Here is a 12,385-nt window from a genome sequence, read left to right on the forward strand (position 1 = left end):
ACGGCTGTGAGCAAGAACAGTACTCAGCAAAAAAGAGAGGAGGAAGCAATTAGGAAAACATTTGGAAAACTGTGCGGAATCCTGAAAGTGAGAATGAACTCCAGGCCTAACCCATCTCTTGCTGAAGTCAGCAGAGAGGGGAGTAAGGCTAAGGAGAGAAGCAATGGTTCGCTACACCTTCCTGCTGCTCATCAAGAGCTTCTGGAAGAGGTAGAAGGTCTCTGTGAAACCTGCCAGGAATTAAAATATTTGTACAGATCCATAGGGACTGTGTCTTGCCAAAAAAATATAATACCACAGTCCAACATTAATGCGGTTGTTTTTCTTAGTCAAGGTAAAGCTGAAGATGCTGCGTTTGCATTCAGGCTTCTTCCAGCCGTTCTTAATTCAGTTGTGGCACTACAATCCTTTATTTCTTCTGTTTCACCGGGACTTCTGGAGAAAACCAGCAGATCTTTTGCTCCTGGGTTTGAGTTTGAACTTTGTTTTCTTTAACAGCTCTCAAAGCTGAACAAGCTCCATCAGCCTGATTTCAGACCAGAGCCTTTCTCCCAGGTACAGCCTCACCATAATTCCTTACTCGTACTAACCAGTGCAGTCCCACTGAAACCAGACTTTGCCATGAGATGTATTCCCGTCCTGCTGCGAGTGAACAAAAGGTCTTGTATGGGCCAAGAGGTGCACTGGCACAAAGGCCACTGGCAACCAGAGGAGAAGTGGATCATCTCTTTCCCATATGAGAAGGAGTTATCTCCACAGCCTTACGCTTTGGCTCAGCAGGCTGACACACAGGCACAGAGTACGCTCCATGGCAATTGAGTGCATACGTACAGCTTGTGCTACAGCCTTCAGAGGAAGGCTGTAAATGCTCAGCCACAAGATTGCCAGGCAGAAAACTTTAGGGCTTTCTGGGGACCCAGCAGCAACTTCAGACCTTCCAGACATTAAATCTATTCAATGTTTAGTCGCTAATTTTTTCAGCCCAGGCCTTCCTCCTCCCCACTCTGTCCATTAACTACTTAAAGAAAACCCACAACCCCTTTTTTGAATAAGCTGGGAAAGTCAAACCCTTGGATAGACTATATACATGACTAAATTCTCCCATGAAAACCCTGGCAATGGATAATTTTTGCTTCAAAATAAGGTAACTAAGGTAAGTTCAAATCAGCAAATTGACTCTTCTCTTGTAATAACCATGCAGAAAAACAGGGATTTTTTGTTTTCTAGCTGAAGAAATGCTGAAGACCCATCAGACATCCTACTCCAGTGCTTGGGGCAGCACCAGTAGGATGCACCTGAAGTCTATTTCATTATGGTATCTCTCTGCCTTTCTCTGATTTGGAGGCTGTGCTACTGGTTGATAAGTATGCTCTACCTCTCCCTCCCTCAGGAAGCTGAAGAATGAAAAATAATGCTGATCCTCTGAAGACAGTTCCTCTCTGCAGAAATTTCTGCCAAAATTAGTTACAGAAGGGTGTTACCCAAAGAAGAAGATTCCCACATCTGTCCTCGTGCTCCCATGCTCATCTCCCCCAGATAGCCAGGCTGAAAAGCAACCCAGAACTCCCAGCAGCCATGGCTGGTGCGACTCCTTCAACTAACAGGAGCCACTAGATTTATTTGCCCTGCATTTGTCCCTGTTGTGCACTCTTTCAGGGTGCAAGGTAAGGAAGCAATGGTCCAAGGTCTGTCCTGCCCCCTAATTATTAATCAAAGTTTAATTAATCAAAATTTAAAAATGAAAAAAAATATTAATCAAAGTAATGCTTGTCCATCTCCTTCTTACTTACTTGAAAACTTAAGAGAATATGTTCATATTTAGTACTGTTTGGTCGGCTCTTTGAGGGTCCTTTATTCTTTTCCATCATGACCCTCTTTCCCACAGTGCCATCCCTGACTTTTGCACCACTGTTGCCATTTATGTTGATTAGAGGATGATTATTTGGGGGACCCCTTTTTACTTCTACACAAATACTAATCCAAATGTAGGCTTCGCATTTAAATTAAGGGCTGCAAATTGCATCTTATTTCCCCTGCAACATGTACTTGTGTCTGTTAAAGGTTAAAAGCACTGATGTTGCACAGGTAATGCCTGTGCTTCCAGGCTGTGGTGGCCAGGCTCTGGCTCTAGAGCCAAGTCATGTTGAAGGTGGCTCCTTTGCTGAGGGTTACATCATATGGCAGTGGTGGCACCATGTAATCTGAATCCCTGGCAGCAAAAGAAAGCAAGCCAGCAGAGTTAAACCCAGTATGTCTGGACTGATCTCGCACCCAACCCCACATCCCTCCCACGGGCTTGCCACAATAGAGCAGTGGACTCCCAGGGGAGCTGCTGTCCTCTCCCGCTCTTCCCCTTGGCCCTCCACCCTGGGAGGCACCTTAGCTTGTGGTTCGTGGCCCATTGAAAACCCTGCTGCCTCATTTCTGGGCCGCGAAGGTTGGCCAGCCTATTCCAGTCGAAACAAAAGGGATTGCGGCTTTGGATCACAGCTCCTGGTGTCTGAAAAGTTGCTTACTGATATTTCATGGTTATAAAATGATTTAATTTTTAAAAATTGAACGCTGGGCTCCTGCCCTGAAGTTATTACATGTGGCATCTAGTGTAACCCTTTGGTTAATTTCCAAACTAAATGCAGTATTGATAGTATTGGGGTATTTTTCATGCGTCACCAGACGGAAAGAAAGGTTGCATGTTTTGAATGGCTGGTGTTTCACAACGGGACTCAGGTATGCACTGGGAGAAGCCTGCCTCACCCTCAGCCAATCTGCTGTTGCCCTAATTAAAGTTTACACTGGTAGCCTAGGGAATGAATTAAGAAACAAACCTTAACCAGCCTCACTTCTTCACTTGTGCAATGGAGTCCTTAGAAATTCACAGAGAAAAAGTTAAAACACTGTAGAGACGTAATTTTGTACCTATGCCCCTGTGTATCTCTGGTTGCCTTCCTCAACGTGGTATTTTCCTCAAGGTACTTGGCTTCCCAAGTTTTGAAAGCATAAGGTTGGTTTTGGGGCAGATTTCTGGTAGGTTTTCAAAAGGACTGGAATATCAAATCATGTGGTGTATATAATCATGGGAAGTGCCTTTTCTCTAACCTTACAAGGCTTGAAGATTTTATGTTATACTTCATTGTGCAACACAAGAAAAATACCTCAGGAACAGAAATGTCTTTTATTCCACTCCCCATGTATCTGATGCTTTATTCCCTCAGGCACTACTTGTTTGCCAAAGGATTGTTTAACCACTGTTTGACAATTTCCAAATGGGAAAAAATGCTGGGTTTCATCCAAAGGAAGGGAGGAGCTTTTCAAAGTTTTGTATTTAATCTTGGTTAAAAGTAAACAACTTTACCCTTTCAACATTAGTCATGCCTGTTGTATAAAGTACGGTGTAAAAGTGCTCAGCAAAAGAGCGCAAGGTTTTTCCATACTTTGTAATTATTAACATTTGCATTCGGGATTGAATTGGATCGAATAACTAGCTGGATGTGGTGTGGGGGGTGGGGGAGGAGGGGAGCCAGGCATCACGGTGTGGTAACTGGGTGAGCTGGGTGGTGGGGGCAGTGGGAGAAGCAGCACGGCTCCTCACTGGAGCCAGGTAGCTGCAGCAACCTTCAGCCCACACGCTGCGCCCACACATGCACACCCCGCGTGGGCAGAGAGGTCTCTGCTGGTTGGTATTTTGCAAGGATTTAACGTGTCTTTAAAAGGGAGGCAGAACAGACTGGGGGGAGATGGGGAAACAGCCCCCAGCTCACTGTACAAATTGCTGCCACAAGTATGGCAGTGCAGCCAGGCCCTTGCTCGCACCAGCTAAAGGGGCTTTTCCCTCCCCAGGAAATCCCTTCTCTGAACCAGAAATGCAACTATCCTGAAAAGCAAATACTGCATCCCAGGGGGAGACTCCTTCTGCGGGTGGAAGAGGTGCCTACTCCAGGTGTTTCTTTGGCACAGCAGTGGGGAGAGGGGGTATTCCGCCGGGCGGACACATCGGTGCCAGCAAGCCCCGGCTGCGGAGGCGGTGGGAGGGCGACAGCGGGTGGGGGGCAATGGCCGGCGGGTCCGGCAGAGGCGGGCAGGGCGGGATTGGGGAAGCGGCGGGGATACCGGCTGGCTGCGCCCAAGCCATGCCCCCGCTCCCCGGCCACTTCTGCCCTCCTCGGGGCAGAAGGGCAACCCCAGACCCCGCTCCCTGTCGCCGTCCGAAGTCGGCAGGAATGCCCGGCGAGGCGAAAGTAAGGCTCCGAATCAACAGCTCCTCCCTGGCTCCCCAGCACACTGCCTTATCTCTCACTGGCCACTTTGCAGGAGGAGTATTAGGCAAAAAAAAAAAAAAAAGGAATGCAAAGTGGGGAATAAAAAGAATGACCTACTTTGCAACAAGAAAAAAAAAAAAAAAAAAGAAAGCTCTCTGTCAAGGTTTTGCTCTAATTGCCGGTGCGGCGTTGCATAACCAAATCGGGAGCTCCTGCCTGTGCCCGGGGAGGCCGGGAGCCCGCCCCGGTGCAGCGCGGTGCCCTGCCCCGCTCCGGTTCGGCTCCCGCGGCCACCGCCGCCGCCGGGGGAGCGGGAGCGGACAGGGCGCGGGGTCCCCCACACACACCCCCCGAGCATCCCCAGCCCGTCCAGCGGAGCCCAGCCGAACCGGGGTCCCGCCGGGACGCCCCGAGAGGTGGTGGCCGGGCACCTGAGCGCAGCCCTGCCCGGCGGGGACGGCGGCACCGTGGCCGGCCGGCGTGGCGTGGCGTGGCGGGGGCTGCCGGGGTCAGGCTGTAGGGGCGGCCGCCGGTGCAGCGCGGAGATGTCGCTACAGACATATGTAAAGGCGCCGGGGTTTGCTCGAGGCGTTGTGAAACCATCCTTGATGCGGGGCTGGCGTTTTGGTTGAGGTTTTTATTATTTTATTTCTTCCCCCCCCCCCCGCTTCCCCTTTCGTTCTCTTTCCAGCTTCTCCTTTTCTTGGATCCTCGCCTGTCTCCTCCCACAGAACGAGAGAGAGAAAAAAAAAAAAAGAGAGAAAAAAAAAAAGGTCACGTATGTTTGGAAAAATATGTAGGTCAGTGGAACATTCCCTGCACTTGTGCACAGGGAGCCGGGGCGGGAGAGCTCCTCCGCAGCCCTCTCGCTACCCACCGCCCCAGCCCGGCCCTCCCGGAGCCCGCCGCGGGGAGGGGGGAGGCGAGCGCCGGGCTCCCTTTCCCCCTCCCTGACCCATTTTGCGCACCGGCCTCGGGTTTGGGCTCTCCCCACCCCTCCACCCCTCCGCACCCCGCACCTCCCTCCCTTCCCTCCCTGCCGGGGAAGACGAGCGAGCGGCGCAGGAAGCCGGTGCGGGCGGGCGAGCCGCCGCCAGCCGCCGGGGCCGCGGTTGCCCATGGGCGCGGGGCTCGGGGCCGGCTGAGGGCGCGGGGCGGAGGCCCGGCGGCGGCGGCGGCGGCGGGGGGCGGCGATGAAGGGCCGGCGGAGAGGATGCCCCCGCCTCGCCCGCCGGGCTCCAACTTCACGGAGAACTATCGGCCCCGCAGCCCCCGCGCCTCTCCCGGCCGCGCGTCCAACTTGATGCCCCAGCGGCCGCCCCAGCCAGCAGCCCCCCCCCCGGCCCACGGCCTCCTCACCCCCCCGCAGCAGCCCGGGCTCCCGGCGGCCTCCCGCTGCCGGCCGAGCCCCTGGCCCCGCCGCGCCTGGGTCCCGCGGCGCCCGGGGCGGCGGCAGCGCGGTATGCGGCGGCCCCGCGCACCATGAGACACGGCACCGGTACCGGCACCGGCACCGGCGGCAGGCAGGAGGCGGGCAGCGTCCCCGGCTCCTCGTCGGCGAGGAAGAGTTTGCCGGCTCCCGAGGCCGGCCTCCTGCGCGGCTGGAGCAGCGGCGGCCGCTGCCGCAGCGGCACCGGCAGGCACCGGAAAAGCGGCGGCATCCAGCCCGGCGGCACAGGCACCGGCACCGGCGGCGGCTCCCGTGCCCAGGTGGCCACCGCGGACAGCAGCAGCGGCGGCGGCGGCGGCTGGGGCTTCCCCGCCGCGCTCCCGCAGCACCGGCACCCCAGGTAACGCGTGGCCCGGCGGCCCCGGCCCTCCCTCTCCGCCCCGCGGGGCGCCCACCCGCGACACCCGCGCGGGATTGGGGGGGGGGGGGGGGGGGGAGCGTCCACCCCGCCCGCGGCAGCCCCGCGGGATGCCCGCCCACCCGTGAACCCCCCTCCCGCGCGGCGGCGATCGGGGCCAGCTCCCCTCCGTCCCACGCACCGCGGGGGTGGCGGAGGTGGCCGGCGGTGCGGGGTGCCATCGCGTCTGCCGCGGGAAAGTTTCCGTGGAGAGCCTGCCCGTGTGCGTCGTGTTTTGTCCCGGCCGGGCTGAGGGGGGTCCGGCCGCGCTGGCCTCTCCCTTTGGGAAAACAAGTTGCCCCCCAGCCTGTCTCCCTCCCCATCTCATGTTGGTGTGGTTGGCAGTTTCCTGACGTGGGGGGTTCATTTCGGCTGGACTGGAACAGGGTCTGCGCTTTAACCGGGCAGTGTTTGGTCAAGGAAAACTTCCAGTAAGACCAGTGGGATTTTGGAATGGGTGAAGGCTGCCGGTGGGAGCAGAGGTTGTGTGGTGTGCCGGCAGAGCCCTGCTGCTGCTGTGGCCCTGCACAGGACTCCCGCTGGTTTTCTTTCAGGGTGCAGAATGGGGGGAAACGATAAATCCACGGCTGAGGGGCAACTGGGGACTCTTTTCACCAAGAGTTGTGCGGTGGTGTTTTCCTCTGTGGTCACTGGTCTGATTTGTCAATTAACAAGCACGCTCATCCAGAAACTTTCCTCCGTACTCCTTAACTGTCTACAGGATGGTAGTTTACTTTCACTCGAGTGACTCAGAAATAATTAGCGGTTATAAGCATTACAGCCAGCAGAGGAACTTTAATCTTTTCACAGTGATAAATCTCCAGAAGGGCTGTAGGGTTTCTTTGGACCGGGACGGCGAACCAGAGCGATCAGCTCAACAAGTGACCGCCTCTTGGACTGGAAAATTATCACTCTCTTACTCCGGTGTGGAATGTTAATTTGTATCCCACTGTGGGTTTAGTTTGTTTGGTGATACTAAATAATTAGTGTTCCCAGTTACCAGACCTAGCCAGCTCATCCGCTGATCCGTGTCTGATTCTGAGAGCTGTCGGCTGGCGGAGGGCCCAATCCTGCATACACTTCTGTAAATGAATATTGACCGAGTTGGTCTGCAACAGGAGTATTCAGAAAATATAATTGCCAAGCCGTGCGCTGTCTCCCCTGAGCACGTGAAAATGAAGGCTTTCCAGAGCCAGGTATCCACGATCAAGGTGATTCCCCAAATTGGCAGCACTTCTGTGCCCTGCTCTGAAGCTTGGAGACAGTCGGCTTGCCTAAAATTGCTTTCCCTCCCCAATAAAAGGTGCCTCCCTGTGTGTGCAAGATTGAACCCACAGACTAGACTTGGCAGAATTACAGCTGTTGCCCCATTTTCTAGCCTAGAGCATGCGAAAGCACTTGAAGGAGTTGTAATTTTATCATAGGCAGCAGTGTTGTCCACAGTTGAAATTATCTAGTGCTTTCCAGTACAATGCTCTGCTTTCAGGTGCTTCTGCATTTGCTAAGCTTAAAACCAGGCTGACATTTTCCAGGTTGATTGTTTATTGAAGACAGGCTCTCTTTGGGAAGTTTCAGCTGAAAGGGTTCAGCTATTTCTGAGAACGTGGTTCGAGGGGAATGTATTCTTTGGCCATGCATCTGACGAAGATGGTTTAGGTATGCATCATCCTGCATTAGGAGACCTTGCTCTTTCTTTTTCTGTGAATCTGCGTTTTTTGGCGAAGCTGGGAAACACTTTCATTGAGACTGTTGAATTCTTGTGGCTTCGTGTTTTAGAGCAAGAAAAAGATACTTGGCTTGGGATCAATCTTGTGACGGGGGTGTGCCTTATGTTGAGCCTATGAAAAGCTTCCAGAATTTGTCTCAGTTATCATTTTGTCACAACGCGCTCCCGGTGGAGGGATGTTAAGGGCTTGGCCATTACACTTGCTGAAGACACTCTCAGCACGGAGCTCGCTGAACGTGAACTGATTATTACATGCTGAGCAACTGCTCATCTTCCTGGGAAGAATGAGAGCACTCCAGTTGGTGGCTGAAGGTCTGAGTGGACTTTCCCCCCCAGTTATTCTCCCCAGATGTTACTGCTACGGTGAGCAGCATAAGGAGGGAGCATGATGACCGTCTCAGTTGAGTGTCTCAGTGTCTTCTGTGGCAGGGTGTGCCTGCTGATGTGGAGGCGAGGTGGAGGAAACCGCTAAATTCACATGCATAGTGACGAGAAGTGGTGGGACTAGAATGAAGAAGAAGAAGCATTGGTGATGGAGGCATAGGGAAACTGAAGAGCAGGGACCTCGAATTAAGTCAGAGGACTTGATGGGGTCCTAGATGACAAAGCTTGGCAACAAGGTGCAGGGAAAAGGCTGGAACTGTAGATAGAGATGGAAAACCCAGACCAGACAAGAAGAAAAGGAAAAGAGAAGCAAAAAAGTGGTGAGAGACTTGTAGTGGAGCAGGAGATCTGAGCCTGCAAAAGCACCGGTTCCCAGTTTTTCAATGACTGGGTCATGCTACTACTACTTTTTCATCCTTCTCATCTTCCTCCTCACACTTCAGCCCCTGCCACTGCTTCTTTGCCCATCTCCTGGTCTCCTCATATAAATTGTTTGTGTCATGAGGAGCAACTATTGTTGCTCCAGTCCTGGACCTTGGACCTGGAGAGGAGCTATCTCCATTGTGGAACCCAGGCTCTGGAGTCGTGCTGAGCCCATGTGTTTGCTCTCCTCCTTATACCCTACTGTCACTCAGCACCCCAAGGAGCAGGACCTGACACCAGGACCAGTCTCAGGTCTCCACCATGGCATCTGCCCACCTTCTTCCAGCACTAGGTTTGCCATGGACAGGATAGTACCTTCATATGCCCCAGTGAAGTCTCACACTAGATTTTTATGCTGTGGACCTAAAGGACTCATCCTGAAGGACTCAGCAACTGCTGCAGTAGACTAGGGTGGGTTTTCCACTTTTGAAACTGGAGGAAGAATTTATAGCTCAGTATATTAACAATATATCAAAATAGTGAAGCCCCATGGAAAATAATAGTATGAAATCATGAAACTGGTGTTGCATTGTAATACCTTCATTTAAGGTAGGAAAATTGAGATCAACAACTGATGGTTTTGATTTGTAGCTCTAGCGTTCTTTAAGGATAGGACATTTTGCACAGCAAATGTAATGACTTAAATAATAATTGCCTGTGTTCAACTGTAAGTTTAGAGCAATCAGATTACTTACATCCCTATACAATCCATGATTGGCAAATATCATACCACTGAAAATTACAGTCAAACATGTATTTTATGTGTAGTTAGTTGCTCTTCTTTCTTTCTAAGCTGAATTTAAGTAACTCCCATTTGTGCTTACAGTATTGCTTTCAGGCTCTTAGGGCAGATGCCCTTTAGTTGCCGATTTTGTAGAGGGATCATTATCTGTAAAAAATAATTTTCCTAGATTTGGCTTATCTTTCTGTTGATCCTTGATCTTATTAAAACTTGTTCTTGAAAAACTAGGTGGAGGCCATGAAAATATTTGTATTTTAGCTAATTTAATTCAGTCAGAAATCAGCAACGGCTGATAGACTGACTTCATGAGACTGATTACTGAAGTTTGAAAAGGAAACACCATGTAATAGTATTCAAGTAGAATGCCCAGATGGTGCTGGATTTGTTTATGTAGCAGTGCTTTTGGTATTTCACAGATTTTGGGGAGGGAACTAAAGACATTACTCTTTGTTGTGACCTGCTATGGGCCACACAAGATATATACCAGTACATTGCCAGCTGAATTCAGAAATATAAGAGTTGCAGGGCAGGAAAGACAAGCGGGTGAGAAGGGATGTGGTCCTGAAGGCTCATGCACCAACTAAGCAGCTGAGAAACTGCAGACATGGTTCACACTCTGCTCCTTGCATTTGTCTTGTGGTGGCTCAGGGATGTCAGAGATTAGGCTGAGGGATTTTGGGGCATGGCTTTCTTGGCCTTGTACACACAAATTTGATATACATTTGGGGGGCAGGGGAGTAAGTATTGTTTTTTATGCTTCTGTTCCTGTGTCTCTTCCCCCTGAAGAAAAATCATGAAGCACAGCTCAATCCAACCAAAATGTTGTGTTTAATTACACTTTGGTAAAGACATTTCTGTTCCTTTATCCAAGGACCATGGCAGAGAGAAGTGTTTCTTGCACACTGCCAGCCACGTTTGGGAGGAATAGTCTTATGCAGCCCCAATGCTAGTTTTAATCCTGCTTCAATCTGAAAATTCAACTGTGGCTTCAGAAAAATAAAACTCTCACAAAAGTTAGGTCACTGGTGAGCTTGGACCTTTGTCACTAGGGAACAGTATTGCCACATGCTTTGCCCCGTACTCTGTCAGTACCTGCCCGCTGTTCCTTGTCCTCTCCTTTGCCTGTGAGCTCTTTGAGGCAACACCGTCACTTTCTTCTATGCCCATGCAGCAGGTAGCATGCCCAGAGGTCCAAGATACTCCAAAAGTCACCGTGTAAATGATGGGAACAAGGAGGTTATCTCACCTTCTTCTGCGTGGGCACAAGTCTGTGTAAAACAGCTGGTCTTCTTCTGGCTTGATTATGACAGAAGGTGTTTTTCAGCTGTTTTACCACTGTTCTTAGGGATCTGCGCATAAAATGGAAGATTTAAAGCCAATTGAAATGATTATATGGGAAAAAAATCTGAAGGGATGTGTATGCTCATTTGAGATCAAAATGGAAATTTGGAAGTTCAGGTGTGAGACCTTTTTGTCATTTCAAAACATACAAGAAGTGCCGGCATTATAGAACATCATCTGCTGGTACATTTCAACCACCTTTTCTCTTTGAGTGTCTTTGTGTCAGATGAATATAGTATGTGTGTCAGGCTGAAAGCTAATAGAAGAAAGTATAACTGACCCAAAGAAAAATCATAGAAATTCATTGCTACAAGTTACTGAAGATGCAGAAAATTAGATAAAATCTTCCATAGACAACTCAGAAAAAAATCAATGCAATGCTCAGATGTGAGTTTTAAAAAAACCAAGTAGAACATCAGGGATTATTAAGAAAAGAATGGAAAATAATGAAATATAATCCCATTATTTCACTGAAAAACTACGAAGTACCCACATCTTCAGTATCGTGTGTTGTTGATCCCCCCACCTCGGAGGCCTCGAAGGCCTATAATGGCGAGGGAGGAGATTCAGAGAGAGGCAGCAAGGATGATCAGAGGAACAGAGCGGTTCCTGCCTGAGGACTGACAGCACTGATAAAGCAATGCACCAGAAATCTGTAAAATTATGCAAAACGTGGAGAAGGCGTCCTGGGAATGACTGTTCACAGCGACAGCAGCAGAGGGCATTGGGTGAAACAGGCAGTTGTGGGGATGGAAACAAAAGGAGGTGGCTCTTCACGTGGCACGGTCAGGCTGCCGAGCTCCTCACCACAGGATGTGGATGCTGAGAGGTTACATCAGCTAATGAGGTGACTGGATGAGTTCATGGAAGAGAAATCCATCAAAGGCCATTAAATACAAAACCACTGCCTCTGGCTTAGGAAGTTTTGAGCTGCAAATTCTTGGAAGCTTGGTGCGTATCCTGAGGAAATCTCAGCATTGGTTTGCCTTGTTCTTGTGCTCATCCCTCGGCATCCGTGTCTGGCCACGTCTGAGAGGGGGTGCTGAGCCAGGTGGTCCCCCTGGCTGTGTCTGCTCTGCAAAATGAAGTGGGCCAGTATCCGTCCCACCTGGGCTCCCAAGGCCAAGGGGCTCCTGGTGGTTTGCACCGTTCACTGCTCAGGGCTGGCCCCGTTATAGCACATCTCCTGTGGCAAGAGCTAACTTGAAGAAGCTGGTTGAAGTGCTCTGAAAGCAGAGCCAGGGCATGAGCTAAAACTTCAGCAGTGCTGCAAAAAAAAGCAGGGTACGGTGCTCAAACTCGCTCCCTGGTGTCCTATTATTGAGCTGTGCCGGCATGGTGAGGACAGACAGCCTTATCTGCCTGGGTTCAAGTAGGTTCAGAAAGCAATTATATTCATGAAAGCAATCCCACCAAGAGGCATTGAATACCAAGATACAATGCCTGGCTGAAGAAGTCTCCGCTGGGAGACTGTAATATTCCTACACGCCTGCCCTGCTCGCACAGGCTTCCCCAGCCTTTGCTGCTGCCCGGTGTCAGGGAGAGGATTCGGGGCAAGGTGGTCATTTTTCTTGACCCAGTGTTGCTGTAGTTACAGTTTTATCTGTCTGTACAAGACCAGGCTTTGAAATGCTTAACTGAGAAAGTGAGGATGTGTTGGAAATTA

At 50.8% G+C, this 12,385-nt stretch overlaps 1 protein-coding gene across 1 annotated transcript in view; it reads left to right on the forward strand.

Moving 5' to 3' along the window:
• Positions 1 to 5,738: 5,738 nt before the first annotated feature.
• The window catches only part of NPAS2 (neuronal PAS domain protein 2), a 106,518-nt gene continuing 99,871 nt past the window's right edge, over positions 5,739 to 12,385 (forward strand). Inside the window, 1 exon segment of the mRNA XM_074168214.1 lies at positions 5,739 to 6,046. Within this exon segment, the coding sequence (XP_074024315.1) occupies positions 5,739 to 6,046 (308 nt within the window).

This window comes from Numenius arquata, chromosome 1, assembly GCF_964106895.1.
Source record: "Numenius arquata chromosome 1, bNumArq3.hap1.1, whole genome shotgun sequence".
Classification (NCBI taxonomy): domain Eukaryota; kingdom Metazoa; phylum Chordata; class Aves; order Charadriiformes; family Scolopacidae; genus Numenius; species Numenius arquata.